The following is an 18,963-nucleotide window of genomic DNA, read 5'->3' as shown; positions in this document are numbered from 1 at the left end:
GTTGGATGTTGAGAGAAGATGCATTGCAAAACAAAAGTAGGTGAAAAATGAAAATCTGATGCATTCTGTTGGTCACTAGATATAATATATTTTTATAATCAACCAATAAACATGGTTGAAGAATAATATCGGGGGTCTATTTGATTGATCAATTATGTAAATTTATGATTAGTCCACTCAACAAAAATATCTATTTTCATTGAAGAATTAGGTCACATATTAACCAGCCCATAAACTTTTGCAAGTGTGATATGTCTTATTTTGTAAGAAAAATTATTTGGAATCTAAAAGGGAATTGCGCATGAAGAAAACCAATATCAATTAGTGCGAAAAGAAAGTTAATACTGGAATTAACTACTCTGTCCATTGTAAAAGAGAAAGTAGTCCTCAGTCATGATTTATGTTGCTTAATATTAACAACAGAAAGAGAGTGTCTGAATGATAAGAGAAAAAACAATGAAAAAAGTGCTTTTAAGAGAAGCTGGAAAAACCTATCTAACTGCTTTTTTTTATAAAAAAAAACTTTATTAAATACAGAAGCAACATCTAACACCTTAATTTTGAAGGCCCTCGTAGCTTTATATACGCATTGCTATTGGACAATGAACAAAGCCTCTAGGCCTCTCTGGTATATCTTTTTTTCTTCCTCCCTTTAGAATGGACGCCCAACCTACTTAGGAATTTATCTTCATGTTCTCAGTCAAACTGTACAGGTGTTTCAAATTAGTTGGTGCATTAAAGACCTGTGAAGTTAGATCAATTGAAGTTTATTTCATTTCATTTCTTTTAATCTAGTTCCTTATTTAATACGCATTTATTTCCTATTTTAGTTATTTATTTTAATTATTCAATGAATTGTTAAGTCCTTGATACCTCTCGGTTTAACACAGTTTATGTGTAGCTTTAAATTTGCAAAAAGCCACATAGAGTCCTTATAATAAAACCTCTATTGACTCGACTTCGTCTGGCTGATGATTTCCACAATTATTTGAGTCCCCTAATGTCTTTGGCTGCAAAACAATTTTGATTGCTCCACTGGTTTCACCCTTAAGCTTTCTCTAGTCATTAAGCAATTAGTATATCTAAACACAGCATTTTGTTTGACCTGAAAAGCAGAATTGCGTCTCCACTTTGCCCTACCTATTTTTACAGTCAAACAAGAAAATCTTCCATGTCCCTGTCAAATAGTTGAGAACTTCCATCTTTCAAAAGATAAAATTCGAGTTTACCACTGTGGCAATTAGTAGTGAGAGGACAACAGAAGAAATTACTGAAACGGTTCTTTTTTCATAAAAAAAGAGGGCAAGATAGTTCCCAGAGGTGTGCCACTAAGCTGATATTTACTGAAAGTATGAAGTCATATAACTTGGAAATTTAAGTGAAAATGCACTGCAGAACCTTAAATTTGTTATGATCCAGAAATAACTCAACAAATCTGGCATTCCACCATTTTTCCTGACGAGATAGCATCTAACAATTACCGAACAGGGAAGACACTTCTTCCTTCATTAATCCAATGAAATATTTGCAGAAAAGACTGATTTTTTTTTTTTTTTGGAATGTATTGTAGAAACAATACTGAGTTGTATTGGCTGAAGTAGAGAGCAAAGTGCGTGGATTGGGTAGAAGGGATTACTTGATCCATTATAAGCTCCCATTAGCAAGACCATGATTACTAAATCAATACAAAATAGATTTTGGATGTCAAAAATAGTTTTAGCTTGAATATTGAAGAGAAGTAAATAAAACAACTCAAAGTGTGGCTAAGTGCAATTTAACCATATCTTGGATCAAGGCATCCTAATTAGCTTCTTCAGCATAAGATCTACCAGTCAGGTCTAGTCCCATAGCTCAAGTAGCTGACAAATGACTATTCCTTCGGTGGACATTGGTCAACAAGAATATTTGCATCCCATGACATTGTTCAACTAACCCCATTTCATCCACCTCATCAAGAACAAATATTGAGATATTCAATAAACAAAAGCTCCATATAATCTTACGGATAACTAATTTTATGCTCTAAGCCCATCTCAAGCGCATATTTGATGAGGAATAAACATGGCATAAACAATAAACGATCATCACCGATCACAAATTCTTTAATTAATTAACCAAATGCATTATACTTGGTGATCATTTAACTAGCATCTCTACCATATAATAGGTAATTAGACCAGGCAAATCACCATTGTGTTTCACAGATCATACCACAGGATATACAAATAGAAGAAATAATTATCAGGGCCCAGGCGATACAGATATCTCCTTTGTATTTGCCCACAAATGCTTTTCAAGCAGTTTAGGTACATTTATTAAGTTTAACATGACTATTGATACCTCTGAAACAGCATGTTTATTTCCGTAATGATTTGGTAGGTGATTAGAAAAGAAGAGGGAAAACAAATGAACTATCTGAATGAGAACATTATTTTATGGATTCGTAATGAATATCAGACATTCACAGACATTCCTGTGGTTCCCATTTTTAATAAGAACTTGATTTCTAAGAATGTGTAATCTGGTTCCAGTCCTGAAAGTCCTCAGTAAACAGATTATGACAAAGCTAAGTGAGAGAACCCATCAAGCTTAAATAAAACTCGATCAGAGCCATCACCAAGGTAGCTAGACAGTACAGCTAAGTTATGGTATGAAGCATCCAAACCATGGTAGCATGCTTCTAAGAAGATGGCAAATGCTACTGCCTTATACTTGGAGGCTTAGATGAATATAGAATTGCCAATTTGAATCTTATTTCCATGCTTTTGTAAGGGTCCAAGATTTTACAGGCAGCTGTGCAGTTTCACTCTTTCCTCTGACTACCAGTGGAGATGTGGTGTGCTTAAAATCTTAGATAGACTTAACATCCATTGAACACTACTATTTACCTAATTAGATCTAAGTAGTCTACAACACATTGTCAGACCACTGTCTTCTTCTGTTTCTAATTAAGGCTCCCCTGCATGTACTGAGGGTGGTCTGCCTATATACACCCTTTCCTTCTGAAAGCACAAGATGACCTTTATAATCAGTGGCCAATGCACTACAACTTGCCATGATTTAGTAACAATTTACCTCAGCATGCAACAAATACTATATGATCATCCAAATTTGCAAGTCTGCGCACAGGGACAATAGCCAGTACAATGAACAATCGTATAGCATGGATCCATTGTGGATTCAGAAGGTTATTGATTTTTGAATACATGCAACCTAAATATAATTTCAAAAAGATAATCATTACTGATCTCCCAACCTCCTCGCCCATTACAGCCTCCTTTCACAAAGGATGCACCTTCTTTGATCCTAGAACAAAGGTGAACTGACAGCTATTAAATCATTTCTCATGATGCATCGAAAGTTGTAGTTTCGTAGCACACACTCACAAAAACATGGTGCAAACGCCATTCAACAAAGTAGGAGGCTAAAAGCTTTGATGGATATAGGCCATTCTTTGTTATAGTATGAGACCAATATAAAGAATTGCTCAAAAATTTCAATTTAATCCTCCAATAACTCTCTTGTAGACCTTGGTAACCTTCAGCATTTCTTGCATTTTCTGAAAGAATTCCAAGGGTAAAATATATTAGATTGCAGAGCTTTCTCATGTTACCTAGACCCCAGTGCCCAGTGTCCCAAAGTGCCCGACACTTGAACCTCTAGGGAAAAAAAAAAGGGCCCAAGGACATTCCTTCTAAAATGCATAACTACATTTGTACCCCAAAAAATGCATAACTACATAAACATATATAAATATATAAAATACCAACTAACTACTTACGTTTTAAGTTATGCTACATCGAAGGAAAAAGAAAATATTGCTTGAATCCCAAAGATCTATGTCAAGTCTCCAAAATTCTAGCTAGCATAAGTAGGACACCTCATTTCAGAAGTCCCAAGTAGTGATGTCCCATGATTTGCCCTTCCCAAGTGCTTAAAACTGTCAACAATCCAAGCAACTGAGGTGCGCAGGTACATTGCTTATGCCCATCCATTACCTTCTCCACCACAGTAAATTCTCTATACAGAGCAATTTGTCCTTGTTGAGGGACTCATAGAATGAATCAAATATCTTTAGATTTTTAATGACCATCTTCCAGGATAATGATCCCAAGTAGCCATGTTCTTATATTGAATCTATATTGGATTTTCAAAACTATTGTCCTTTCATCAGTTTCTTTTTTGCCTATTTTACCTAAACATAGAAATCTTGTTCTGGACTTTGGGCCTTATCTAGGCTTAGTGTTCATCACCAAAAGGTTCTCTTTTCCATATCAGCAAATCTGAACAGTCATGGCTTGTTCTTAAATATGTTTCTAATGATCAAGGCCAATCTACAGTACACCAACTGTATCATGGTGACATCAAGCACTAATTATAATGCCAAAAACCTGCAAGTAAAAATATTAAAAGCCACTAGGAGAATCACCAGTTCTCTTTGCATCTAGAATAATTTACTTGCTATCTTGTACAAAATATTTGTGCTTTAAATACTCAACTATAGATGCAAACAGACCGACCTAGTATTAAATCCAAAAAAGAAAGGTGGCACGGAAAGTTAATTAATTGGTCCTAGATGGTTGAAGTAATTTAAAGAAGTCTAAGTGTACACACGACCTTATATGACACTAGCATCATATTACATTAAAAAAGGCAATTATAGAAACAAGAAACTCAAATTATAATAGACTCGTCCCTACCAATTCTGACCCAAACACCTTCAGGAATGATGCCTCCAACCCCTCCCGTCTTGCCACCACTCATTAGACATCAAGAACCCTCATTGCAATTCTCAACATTCCACAAGAAAAGATATATGCAATCTTGTTTCCAAGACCATGGTAACCCATGATGTTGCCCATTTTGCTTGGGCCCCCAATCAGGAAGCACATATCCCTGTGTGCTACCATTGACTAGAAGTGCATGTGGGCTTACACTCCAATCATCCTTGTGGATGAAGTCAACCACTTCCAACTCTTCATCAAGATCTAACCCAAATTATCTGAATGATAGGCTCATGTCCAAGCAACTATGATCTTTCCCTGGTCTTGAATAGCTTTAGCCTTGATATCAAGGAATAATTGGCCACATAGAGTACCTTAGCCAAGGGAACTTCCTCAACAAGGGCAAACCAAGACAAACCTACCAGGATGAGTGACATGAATGAAAATCTATAATTCTAAATTTTCACAACATTATGGGAGATAGATTCATTAAGGACATGTCTAGATGGTTGGGCCCAAAATCCTATGGGATTCGTAGCCCAACCATCATAAGCATTGGATGATAGGTTGGGTTAGGTTTATGTTTCCAACAATCCTAGACAACATTATGAGTGGGCTGGCCCAAATCCTATAGGGAGAAAAAAATGATCACAACAGGTCATTTTTTTCTCTCTATAGCATTCGGGCCAGACCACTCAAAATATTGTCTAGGATACTTATAAATATAGGCCTAGACCAGCCTATAATTCAATGTTTTTGGCGGTTGTAATGGCCTAGCCCACGAATCTCATAGGATTTTGGGCCTAACCATTCAAACATGCCCTAAGATAAAAATAAAAGCATAACTATTTTCAAACAAGTGAGCTCACTTTGAATAGCATTGGTCATATATTAAAGAAACTAATATGATAATGGGTGCATCCAAAAGATTCCAACCTTCTAAAATTTTACTAATTAATTTGAAACTGCCATTTATCTATGCTCAATAATACATTGCAATTGTATCATTTCTTTGAAAACAAATGGAAACATGACTTTCAACATATGCTGTTTTGAAAAAAAAAAAAAAAAAAAAAAATCTCTAAAATAGAATCCCTTTCTATGGAAGATATAAACCAAAAATGATTCAAAGCAATATAGCTTCAGGTAAATGACTAGAGCATGAATTTAACGGTCCAATACTCCATCAACAATTCATCCATTACACAAAAATACTGTCACAACATGCAATTGCCCATCAAAAGCAGATAAGACTAACAATTCAAGGATTGTGATGCATAGAATGCTCGACACCAAAAGCTGCTGATGAGCAAAATTTCCACAAGAGTTCATCTAGGATCTCATACCTAACAAAATGTCGAGGATTCCAATAACCACATAACGCGATCCAGCCGCAATGAGAAGAAAATCCACGACGGATTCAACCAAAAGAGTCAGATATTACTCGTTTAGTAAAGAAGAAGAAGAAGTGGGTTACAATTGGCCATCTCTAGTTCTTGTAGCGGGCTACCTCCGCGTCGTTGGGGAAGAATCCCATAAGGCACCCGGCAGAGTTCTGGTACGCGTACATGAAGCCACCTATAAGACCAATTAAACCGCCCGTCACCATCGACGGCCCCCGGATGTTGGGCTTGATCCCTGCCAGCATTATTACCAATAACAGTCACCAATTGCGATTAAAAACCCTAACCCTAACTCGAACCTAGAGAAAGAAAGGAGAAGAATGTGACCGGAGAGGTAGCCGACGATGACGGAGACACCGGTGATGGTGAAGAGGCGAAGGTAGTCAAGAGTGTTGAAGTTGGCGACGGTCTTGGTGAAGGGAAGGTTGCGGTCCACCTCCGGGTTCTCCGGCTTCACTGACGCCGTTATATCGGTGTTCATCTCTCTCCACTCTCTTTAGCTTCCACCGGTTCATGGCCGTTGCTGCTGCCCCTTCTTTCCTCTCTTCACATAGGTACCCTATCCCTCTTTTCGTCTTTCGATTCTGGTGTGGGTTATAAGCTACTCGGCACTGGGCCTGCAGAGTCCAGGCCGACTAGGCGTTTCCACCTCCGCTGGGTTAAGGATATTTGCCCAACCCACACCATCAGAGACCTAGGTGCAGCAAATCCAACCCTAATGGGATGGATTTTATCCGGCCCAATTAAAACATAAGATGAAGAGAAATTCTTATTACACCGCACATGATACACAACGAGCTGCACTGCATGCGATGATTGGCGTGGAGCCCCCTGCCCTTGTGAAAATAATTTTTTTTTCTCCCGACTCTCCCTCTTGCACGGTGACCAATCATTGTGCGCGGTGTACAAAGCTTGCTCTTAAGATGAATATAGATTTTATAAAAAAAAATACCCAAAGCATGTATGTGCACGTGTCTATATGTATATAATCTCGTTAATCCATTTAACCTCTCATTCAATCCTAATTTATGATTTCTTCTCGTCTCTCACCATCGCTCTCCTTTCTCCCAAAGCGAAATTCTTTGTGCACCGTGGTGCAGAAAATCCAATGTAAAGTGCACTGTCTTGTCTGATTGATCCATATAGTCACTATTTTTCAATATGCATTTAATGTTTGCATATCGATTTTTTCATTTAAAAATTTTGTATAACAAAAATGTTCCTGTTCTTTGAAAAAATTGTGACATTCTATGTATCCAAAAAGTCATAATTTTTATCCAAAAAATATCATAATATAATGCAGGATGTCATAATATGCATAGGATGTTATAATTTTTCTAAAAAACAGGGGCATTTTCATCATTCAAAATTTTCAAATAAAAAAATAAAGTTGCAGGCATTAAATACACATTGAAAAGTGATTGAATAAAAATATTCTTTTCATATTATGATATCTTAGGCCATATTATGACATCATGGACTATGTTATACAACAAGATATCATAATTTTTTTCAAAAGATAAGAGTATTTTCATCATACAAAATTTTTAAACGAAAAAAATCAGCATGCAGGCATTAAATGCACGTTGAAAAATGGTAACTATGTGGACCAATCCGAAAAGACGGTATGCTTTACGTTGGATTTTTTACATTGTTCGTGGTACATAAAGATTTTCTCTTCTCCCAAATCCCCACTGCCTATGTCAGTCCACCCATCACCATCATCGGTTTATCACTATCCTTTCTCTACCCTCTCTCACTTCTGCCAAACCCCTGATGGCCGACAGTCGACGATCCCACTGCCTCTAATGGAGGCCTTCCGTCTCCCCCCACTGCCATTGCTAGTCAGCCACCCTCATTTCTCCACTCTCTTTCATCTATGCTAAGCCTTCAACATCCAATGACCAACGACCCCACTGCCTCTTATCGAGGCCTTCTCCCTCCCTCTACAAATCTTAGTTTTCTCCACCACCCTCCCACCTCATTTACAGGACTTCGTCAGGTACCTCACCTCACCTCCCACCCGATGGAGACTCCTAAGGATTGAAAAAAATAGAGAAAAAAAGGATGCAATCGAAAAATCCTATTCGACTACTCTAAGCCTCCCACTTGGTGAAGACACCTAACGATAGAAAATATAAAGAACAAATGGGGGAAACGAATGCAAAACGAAAAAAAATTGAAAGGTAAGACCTTTTCCAACATAGTTTGATATTTTTTTTCCCTTTTTCACTTTTTTTTCTTATCATTTTTTTTTTTAGAAATTTGTGATGGAGAAGGAGAGCACTTGAGGAAAATGTTGGCAGGTTTTGAGAACCTAATCTTGATAGAAGCTGGGGCTTGAGAGATTTTTGTGAGACCTGATCGACTCGATCTGATGTCGATCCGATGCAACCCACCTGATCCAACCCGAGACAAGCGAGTATACCCAATATCTGATTCTGTCTTGAGAATATCTGATCCGACCTCTATTACATCCTCTATTTTACTCGATCCGATGCAACACAGATATGGGACAGATATAAATATGAATTTTTCATAACAAAATAAATATGAGATATGAGTACCGGCCCATATCCGACTAATTGCCTCCTCTACAAAGACCTAAAGTAGGAAGCCTCAAATATCTAAACTAAAACAATAAAAAAATTATCAATTATCATTTCTATCTCAATTTTCATATTATATTTAAGGTGTACTAAGATCGAAATAGAAATAGTTTAACTTGTGATCAGAATCAAAATGAAATAGAAATATCAAAAAATTACCACATTGTCATTTCTCCTAAAATTAGAATGAAAATAAAATTCTTTCAAGAGACGCTTGTTCCCATTCCCATTCCAAAATCAAATTCCCCACAACTAAACATGCCTTTAATAAAATAAAAATTGAAAACTACAAACATGCCAAATAGGGTCTAAACTATATATATATATATATATATATATATATATATGTATATATATATATATATATATATATATATATATATATATATATATATATGTATATATATATATATATATGTATATATATATAAAGCATTATAACGGAAAGGCTTCTATATAAATCATTAATTATAATTAAACCATAAAGCATAATGGAGCACGTTCATCCGGGCCCTCCTCCAATTTACTTAGACACCATTAGAATGACACCACTGCTTCAGCTCTGGGACTCTAGGCAGCAGATTAATCATACACTACACTAACCCTTTACAATTATAAATTTCTATGAACCCCGGGGGCGAGCCAACCATAAAGAGCTGAGTGCCCGAAGGCGAGAGAAGTAGTCACTGATGGCCAGCAGTGCATGGGCTGCTTGACTAGTAGTTAATATGCGATGCATCTGACGCAATGTCTGCTGCCGCAGAAGATCCGCCTAGAAAAAGAAGCATTATAGGGTGGATGTTTGTCAGAAGGCAAGCAAAAAATCTCATCGAAAAAAGCTTATTAAATTCTAAAAATATGACTAAAGAACTTGTAATTAATACACAGAAAAACACGTATATTTAAAGATTTGAGGCCAGTTCTCAATGGAAAAACCAGGAGGACATACTTTAACAAAATAACTAAAACTAGTTTTCATGGAAAGTTTATGACCTTTTGCTACATTTCAATAAAAAACTTGAGGATGTATGCAATAAAGGGCACGTCGATGGTCGAGTATGCCTAATACCTGCCGAAGGAAACTCTCTAGCGTGCCTAGCTTGCCCATAGCAATTGCCATCTGGCCCATGTAACAAGCAACATCGTCGGTGCCCCCAGATGCCCCAAGAGAAGCTGAAGCAAGAGTGTCTGAAAGAGACTGCTGCAAAGCTTCCATTCCCTGTGACAAGGCATCCTCTGCCTGTTGAGATGACTGCTGAAGGTTACATATACCCATCAACTGCTGATCTGTTAAAGGTTCAAGATGGCTCGCCAGTATCTGCAGCTTTTTCAGAATAGCATCGACTCAAACTTCGCAGAACATCAATTTATAGGATGTTAAATTTTAGTTTCGGAGAAAACAAAATTCTAATAATCACCTTTAAAAGTTCCGATGAGCGGAATCCTCCCAACCACATGAAACACCTCTCTGCAGGGGTTGTCCACATGCCTGAAAGCATGTGGAACACATCAGACTTCGTACCGATGCTTTTGAGTCGAAAAAATTCATCATAATGTGTCATCAGAGCATCGACATGAAGCTGCAGCTCATTGTCAACCACACGAGCATTCAACGCTGACCTCAGATCATTAATCAGGCGTTGATGTTCATCAAGCCACCGGGCATACTCCATATCAAATGCCATGGCCCCTAAAGTAATTTTCACACAAAGCTATTTAGTCGTGATAGTTTGTGAAGTTAATCAAATGCAGGCAGAAGTAAGAGATGGGAAGGCAATGGAAAGCCCCACAAGCATCAACAACAAAATCTGCTTTCTCATGCTTGCTTGTAAAGGTCCGCAAGATGCTCATGCATGCTGTCATTCTGGTGAGTTTTATAACAAAAGATGGACCTGCTACGATGTGAAGTAATAGAAATGATGGAAGAGATTTGGTATAATCTTCTGATGCCATACATAGACATAAAGAGGTAACCTTCCATATATCTAATTTGTCAGCTACAAAGAAGAGATCATTATGGAAAATATATACAGCAGCGAAGGCATTCATTCACCTTGAAGAGACTGAAAGTGCTTGGCTGGAACAGAAAGCAGAAATATTTAGAGTTTTTACAAAGAACTTCCGGCAGCCATTCCATAAATCATAACCTTTAGCTCTTATAGACCAGGTTATATGTGAGGAAGAGTGGTAGCTAGTAAAAAAACAAACAGAACAAATTCTAGATCAGCTACCTTTTGCTTCTATAACATGCTCTTTGAACCATTACATGGTCTCTGAAGAGTGTTTTAGTAGATGGGAACTTATTAAACTCTTTCGGCAGAAAGGATATCGAAGAACGAAGTTTAACATAAAATTTAAAGTGTGAGCATGAACTTACAAGTTTCTTTTAAACAAATCCCACAAATTGATGTTGGATTCTTGGCTGCTAGTCTAGAGTATGTCATAGGAGGAAAATACTCTTTGATTCAAAATCTAAATGCCTTTTGCAATGGATATGAGTAGAGCGGGTGTTAGAGTGTCTAAAGAAAAGAAGAGGAAAAAAAAAACCACCATGAAGTCCCTCTTATAATCTGCTGAAGAGATTGGATCTAGGAAGGGTAGCTTTTTTTTTATTTTTTATTTTTTAATGTTCAAAAAACTGAATGAGCAATTTTCATTTTTGGGGGGATATCAACTCCCTCATCTATTCAAATTCAAACCCCCATTTTTTTTTTGGATTATTGGACCGTGTTGGGTTGACCCATCATGGGCGCCCCACCCAGATCCAAAAACACCAAGCTCGACTTTGTCCCAATATAAACATGTACCACTCTCTACATTACTCACATATCCATGCATTCATACTTGGCAAATAGATTGTGCGACTAGCAAATATATTTGAGCTTTTTTATAGCTTTTCACCTGTTAGTGACAAATAGCAGCTTGACCCATGAACAAAAATATCTTGCCGTACCCCGACTCCTTTTGTTACATCGATCTCAGCATCTCTAATCTCTCAAAATATATTTTAATGCATACAAGAGCATGCTAGACCATGGACACTACTTAGATCAAGCTTAGCATGGCTAAGTTTAGCCAAGCTTTAATCGAGCCGAGAAGAGCTTACCTCTATTTTCACACTGCCGAGCTCAGAAATATGTTTAAGCTTGGCTTGTTCTCTAGCTGACTTGAGCTTAAGCAAGCTCCAACTGAGCTGAACCCAAGCTGCTGATGTGCAGCTTGGATCATTTGCAGCCCTGGTTCCATTGACTTTTTATTAGATTTTTTTTATTCGATCCATTGTGACATCATAAAAACTTAAATACAATATGGTCCTGACTGAAGCCCCCATCAATCACTCAGGATTTGCATCAGTCATTTGAATCATCAAAATTAGTCTTTTATTTCTGTAGATCCACTTGGATGAGATGGGATCTGTCCTAGGAGGAACAATGATGAGATTTTGTCACCACAATTTTGCAAGCGCATCAATAATAACTCCTATTAAACCATACTGGTAGTCTCATGATAGGTTATGGCTTGTGATAGCTAATTGATGGTCACAACATAACATTAGATAAAGGTGTCTCTGTAAGTAAATTATTTTGGTTGTCCAAGATCACAAATAGGATTAAGACATTCAGATGAGATACCAAGAACGATCAGATAATCACTAGCCAAGTTGATAATAAATGCAGTATCTACAGGCTTACCCTCCATTGAAAGATTAATGTGCAAATTTCTAAACTACCGAGCAGTGGGAGGGAAAGAAAGAGTTGAAGAGAAATCTTGAGGTTATGGGGTAGAAATTTGTAGACTAAGATATTATTGCCAACTGTACAAGAAAAAAGAGTGATAAAAGCACATATAAATGCTAAAATTAAAATTTCAGAGTATATGCAAAGGAAACTAAAAAATATTCTATCCATACAACATATGCAAGAGGTTATGTACAAGAAAAATGGAAAACAGGACCAATATGGATATCAAATAATCAAATTCTAGATAGCAATCATATCTTTCCTGGTACCAAAACGAATCTTGCATGGTTAAGAAACAAAGTTATACAGCCTGTTCACAGAATAGAAATCAATATGACCAGCAGCAGTTACAGAACCAAACACGACCTAATAATTCAGCATTTTATGAAGGAAAAAATCTTTGGCAAGGAACAGACCATTTCCTCCAGTTGAATAACTATGATCTCCAAATAATCCACCTGCAATAAAGATTCCCTGCATAGTGTGAATAATATAAACGTCATCTTTGTTTCTTAAAAAGCAATCCCGTCATGTAATGCAAATCAACAAAAAGAAAGCCAATGGAATTCAACATGCCTGCTGTTGTGCTCGTTGAAGCTCCTGCTCAAGTTGTATCAGCTTCAAACGGCTAATCTCTAGCTGTTGAACGTATGCCTATATGACATAAGCTTATCAATGATATGAATGCATAGGTACAAATACATGCACACATAATGAGCATATCTTCGCATCTAATTGTAAATTGTCATTGATAATTAAAATTTATGGAGTATTATGAATGAAAAGAAAAGGAGAGAGAAGAATTCTATGATACTTGTGTGATGAAAGGTAAAAGTCAAAAAGAACAGAAAAAGAAAGAAAACATGCAGAATATGCATTATCACATCAAAGTGGGTTTAAAAAATCGAACGTTACTGGCCTGTTGGTTTGTAAGTTGAACTCAGGTCATTTTTTTGGTCTCTGTGACTCTTTTCAAACTTTTCAACCTATGCTCAAAACCTCATCCTCATCGGGCTTCTTGTAGAGTGCATGAGCAAATCATCTGGCATCATCCTTTACATTTTATCATGGGTTCTTTCAATTTCCAGGCTTCCTATGTCTCATTAATTTCGTAATCTTCCCTTCTAATTTTATGACACATGAACTTAGAAAATCTGATCATTATTGCATGCGTGTATGCTCCTCACTACCCAATGTTCTTCCTCATTATTATTGTGTGTGCGCATCTGCATGTATGTGTGTGCACAGGCGTGCCCCTCACTATGCAGTGTTCTTATTATTATTATTAGTGTCTGTGTGTGTCTAAATGTATGTGTCTGCATATACATTTGCGTGCATGTGGTCCTCACTACCCAATGTCCTTCCTTATTATTACTCTGTGCATGTGTGCTTGCATGAATGTGTGTGTGTTTACGTATGTATGTATGTATACATCAAATCAACCATTCTCTCTTCAAATTGAAGATCCACATTGTTGATCATAATCTACAACACTAAGAATACCTGAGCAAAAAAAAAACATAGGTTTCAGAGGTTAATTCCTATGTGTTACGTGGGTGGAAAAATGGGTGATATCAAATTGTATAGCATGTCAACTATGATTTTCAATTCCTATGCATTTTTATGATATAAATCATGATTAACGATGTGAATATCAAGTCTGATGGCCTAGCATTCATTTTGAAATTTAGATGTTTTGCTACATAAATGCATCTACAGAATTTGTGTTAGCTCTCCTCCTAGCATAGCAGCCATCATATAACGAATAGCAAATTGTCGAGCATCTAATGCTTTTACTGTTCAGGAACTAATCATTTCTGCATCATTTTTTGTTAACATAAATAGAGAGTACTAAATTTAAACCAAAGATTTACATTACAAGCTGAGAACAATGATTTTGTCAAGTATACTAATATTTTGATGTTATAATCTGTTATTCTCTATAACATCTGAAAGCAGCTATCAACATCCTCAATTTTATTTGGGAGTAAACTAAATAAAGATTGGACTCAGAAAAGAACGGTTTTCGCTACAATGGTCAATAGCAGCAGACTTCAGAAGTCGTTATAATAGTAACACAGAATTGTTGAAAAGTTGCCTTTGTCTAGAAAATAAATGTTATGGCTACAGACTACAAGACTGCTCTTCAAACTCCATAAAGATGGACATAGCCTTTTGTAATAAGAGATTAAATATAGGAAATTTAAATGGCATAAGGTCTTCAACTCAGACTTAGGAAGCTCCATGACCTCTACAATTGCTGATCTCTAACAGAATAGATTTCCATGTCAAATCTCTAGCTATGCATTAGTTTGCAATTTTAAAAACGACTTGCTGAAAGTTGATCATTCATTTGGGCAGTGACCTCCTTGTTGTCTTCAATCCTAATAATATTTTTCACGGAAGTTTTACTTTTGCAATAATAGTAGGTTGGCCGCCATTCCTTTCAAAGTTGGAACCTCTTGCACAGAGAGAGGTAGCAACTGTTAGATCAATGTCCAATTGGTTGCAACCCAATTGAAATAGTTGTGTATAGACCTCCATCTTTCAACTAAAAGATCCAAAAGCTACTTCCAATGGCCTTTTATCAACTTCATAAATTTAAAATGGATGACTTTTGCACCTTTCCCATTAAATCTTCAAATCAAGATGATGATTCATGTCATCATGTCTTTAATCTTTGATGGTGTCATTTCTATTATAACCCCCACCATTTGATTTTCCTCATAAGGCCCATGCTATTTCCATAAAATTGTTTGTAAAAATTTTTGCTATCATCATGGCTGAAGACAATAGCTCATTACATAAATGATCCCTAGCTAGGATCACACACTCTTAAATACGAGCAAGGTCAATTGCAGGCTAGCTAAATTTTCCCAGACATTCTCACATCACAGGCAGATCATTGGATTTATCCGCTTTGCTGCCAGATGTTTGCCAACAAGGAGAATCTGACATTCTTTAACTGTTTCATGTTTCCCTTAAACAATACTCTTGTTTCTGGGATTAGGCAAAGCAATGAGAAACCAAATCATAATCGAAATTTACTTTCCCTTTGTCAGTGATGGGTGTCAAACACTTTTACTCTTCTTTGTTTGTGTTTCATTGTCAATAAGTTGAGTTATCACCATAGCGAAAATATGTTTCTTTATTAATCTTCACAATCCTGCTAAAGACTTTATGCAGAAAGTTGAGAACAAAACAAAGAGACAAAAATGCATGAACAATATTCCACACTTCAATGCTGTGCAATGGAACATCAATTAGCACTGACCTTGTTAAATCAAGGGAAGACGGAGAAATCTCCATATAATGTATTATAATTTTACAACAATATGTACATCAATATATAGCCCAATAATATGATTAATAAGGAAACTGAATCAAGACTAATAAGAAAATATCTGTACACTGGAGGAAATAGTTCGAATTTGCCTTGACAAACAATTCATCTAGCTTTATATCATAACCGTTATACATGCCATAAAACCTTCATGAAGTTATATTTTATCACAGGACTTTGATTACCACAATCTAGAAAAGAATGTCACCAAAGAGAGAAGAAGAAACTAAACCAACTTTTTTCCTCAAGCGACTTTTCCTTGCAGCCTCACGATTTTGAGCTAACCTACGGAGTCCCTGCATGAAAGTTACATTGAAAACATTAGCATTTTATCCATACCAAAAATGCACTCAATCATGCCATCAATTTGAACTAAAAAGACACCACCTTCTGATCCCCTGTTTTCCCCTTGGATGCATAAGACGAATCCAGAGACACAATAGCCCCTTGCTGACCTGCTCCAATCTAAGACAACACCACCAAACAATCCAACAAAGAACCAAGCAAGTCCAAACTTCAATGCCATGAAGGAAGGAGTCCAAAGTCCAAACAAGAGCAGAGAAACTCACCGGCGCCTTATTCCTATCATCGGTATCGGCATCCGTGGAGGCGTCGGTACTCCTCGAGCTGGTGACAACAACGCCGGAATCCCCCCAGTTCTCGATTTGCCCCCTGGGGAAGGAGAACTTGCCCATGTCCACCTCGGCCCCCACAGACGACGCCGCCATGTCCAAACTTGCCATCCCCTGTTACCACCATTAGAATCAAAACCAACCAAAAGCTAACTATCCCACACTAAACCCCTCAAAAAAACAAAAAAAAAAAAACTCAAAAGAAATGAAGGACCGGGAAAATGTGGCCTTACTGCATGGACTAAGCCCCCAAACTGTAGTTGTAAAGGAGAGGAGGTGACAGCAGTGATATTGTTCGAAGACTTGGTGCTAAGAATGGGACCTTCCAAGTTCCAACATTGTATTGCCAAAAAACAAGAAAGTTAGCAATAGTGGAAGCAAAGTACAAAGGACAAAGAGAGCGACATGAAGGTACTACGGGTGAGGCCGAGAACAGCGTCGCCGAGGTTGAATCCGGCCTGAGGCTGGTCTCCTCTGAAACAAAGTATCATAAAAAATAGAGAGACGGAGAGCTGGTAAGTAAGTGACACTTGATAAGAAACAAGGAGAATAAAAATGTGGCTTCGAGACAGTACCGATAGGGGTGAGAGGAGTACATAGCAAATGAGGAGAAGAAGAAGATGATGAGAAGAGGAAGACAAGTACAGTGAGGAGGAAAGAGAGGAGGAGGAGCTCAGCATGTTCTTTCTCTTCTCCCATCCAAACGGGATGTTTTCTACCGTTGTCTTTCTCTAAGCTCTCAGACTGCGTCCATCAATGGGGTTATCAATCAATCCATCCATCAAGGATGGAATCTTTCCATCTATCGCCAAGCGTGCATGTCATATCGCAATATTGTTGTTCAAATTTATTAGTTTATTACTAGTACAGAGGAGAGAGGAGAGAGAGAGAGAGAGAGAGAAGGTGACCGATATAACGAGTTGCAGGTGCTGAGGGTGGTGGGGATCGATTAGAATTGTGATTTTCTTAATTATTTTTTATAATTTATTTTTAAAAATATATTTTTTTGATTTATTTTTAAAATTACCGTATCTCCACTTGAAATGGCGATTTTACAACCAGCACAATCCACCTCAACGCCAGCTAATCAGATGAGATGGACAAAATTAAAATCACCATTTGGATCGATGATTTCATCAAAATCGTCATTTCGGACCGCAATTTCGTTCAAATTGCCTTTTCGACCGGCAATTTTAGTGAAATCATCGTTTGGGCCTACGATTTCATGTCCAACCTCTATTTTCCTTCTCTCCTCCATAATTTCACATGCTGGGTGCACATCGAGGGACTGTGGGGGCAACACGGATGGTCGGTGGGTGATGCGGGTGGCCAAAGGGCAGCATCGGGAGCCATCAAGGGTGGGGTGCAAGAAATCGAGGGGGTTGGTGAGGACGGCGATAGTGCGGGTGGGTGAGGGCGACGATGAAAGTGACTGCAGAAGACGTGGTGTGTGAGTTCATCAGAAGGCCAGGAGGCAGTGTAGGGGGTGGTGCAAATGGTCGGGATGCGGCCAGGGGCCATGAGAGGTGGGGTGCGGGGGACTGGGGGGTTGGGTGAGGGCGGCGATGGAGGCAATAGCGCGGAGGGTGCGGGTTCATAGGGGAGCCAGAGGGCGGTGCACAGGGTGGCGTGGATGGCCGGGGGTGGTGTCGGAGAGGCGGCGGGTGGAGTGCCATGGGGTGTAGGGTGCGTGGAGCAAGGGGGCGTGGCTTGCGGGGGAAGGAGAAAGAAAGAAAAAAATAATTAAAAAAATAATAAAATAATAATAATAAGTATTAAATAATAATAATAATATTAAATTAATAAAAATAAATAAAAATAATTTTTTTAATAAAAATAGATTTTTAAAATAATGACAAAATATTATTTTTTAAAAATTTTAAAAAATATTTATAGAATATTAATTTTAAAAAATAATTTTGAAAAATACATAGAAGGAAGGAAGAAGAAAAATTTTAAAAAAATAATAAAATTTTATTTTAAAAATTATCTAACCAAAAAAAATTAAAAAATTAATTAAAGATTAACAATTAAAGACCTGTTGCAGGCCAACCCCCCTCTAGTGCCACTCGCGGGAGCAACTTTTTATTTAGGTAAAATAATATTGAATGCCAATAGTTAATTTATATATTTAATTTATATTTTTATATTTGATTATAATTATTATCATATAAATTAAAATAATAAAATTATGTATATTTCATTTTTCATAACAAAATGATATAATAATAATAATAATAAATATTAAAAAATAATAATAAGTTATTAAAAATATTTAAAAATAAAAAATTTTATAATAAAAAATAAATTTTTAAAATAATAATAAAATATTATTTTTATCAATGGCATGCTAGCGGTCTCTTCTCACCCCGTCGTTGATGATCGATGCTGTTATCATTGACGGGGACTTGGTGTCATATGGGAGTTGATTTTTTTTTTAAATTTATATTTATTAATTTTTAATGATAAATATATTTTAAAATAATATTATTGATCAAATAATAATATTAAT

The 18,963-nt window shown here is 36.9% G+C and overlaps 3 protein-coding genes across 3 annotated transcripts; all 3 read right to left on the bottom strand.

Annotated features, from left to right (window-relative positions):
* Window positions 1–5,984: 5,984 nt before the first annotated feature.
* On the bottom strand, window positions 5,985–6,703 carry LOC105053219 (uncharacterized). Its single transcript, XM_010934310.3, has 2 exons — window positions 6,455–6,703; window positions 5,985–6,362 (listed from the first exon to the last, which is right to left on the bottom strand). The coding sequence occupies exons 1-2, from the start codon at window positions 6,606–6,608 to the stop codon at window positions 6,214–6,216; spliced, it is 303 nt and encodes a 100-aa protein (XP_010932612.1). The 5' UTR covers window positions 6,609–6,703; the 3' UTR covers window positions 5,985–6,213.
* A 2,539-nt stretch (window positions 6,704–9,242) lies between these two features.
* On the bottom strand, window positions 9,243–10,048 carry LOC140852000 (transcription factor TGAL3-like). Its single transcript, XM_073244550.1, has 2 exons — window positions 9,806–10,048; window positions 9,243–9,508 (listed from the first exon to the last, which is right to left on the bottom strand). The coding sequence occupies exons 1-2, from the start codon at window positions 10,010–10,012 to the stop codon at window positions 9,359–9,361; spliced, it is 357 nt and encodes a 118-aa protein (XP_073100651.1). The 5' UTR covers window positions 10,013–10,048; the 3' UTR covers window positions 9,243–9,358.
* A 2,988-nt stretch (window positions 10,049–13,036) lies between these two features.
* On the bottom strand, window positions 13,037–16,919 carry LOC140851999 (transcription factor TGAL1-like). The gene is made up of 5 exons (XM_073244549.1): window positions 16,685–16,919; window positions 16,389–16,565; window positions 16,207–16,284; window positions 16,056–16,115; window positions 13,037–13,130 (listed from the first exon to the last, which is right to left on the bottom strand). The coding sequence occupies exons 2-5, from the start codon at window positions 16,560–16,562 to the stop codon at window positions 13,044–13,046; spliced, it is 399 nt and encodes a 132-aa protein (XP_073100650.1). The 5' UTR covers window positions 16,563–16,565; window positions 16,685–16,919; the 3' UTR covers window positions 13,037–13,043.
* Window positions 16,920–18,963: the final 2,044 nt, after the last annotated feature.

The sequence above is a fragment of the Elaeis guineensis genome, chromosome 10, assembly GCF_000442705.2.
Source record: "Elaeis guineensis isolate ETL-2024a chromosome 10, EG11, whole genome shotgun sequence".
Classification (NCBI taxonomy): Eukaryota; Viridiplantae; Streptophyta; class Magnoliopsida; order Arecales; family Arecaceae; genus Elaeis; species Elaeis guineensis.
Note: the sequence above shows the minus strand (reverse complement) of the source record. Positions and strands in the feature narration are given on the sequence as shown.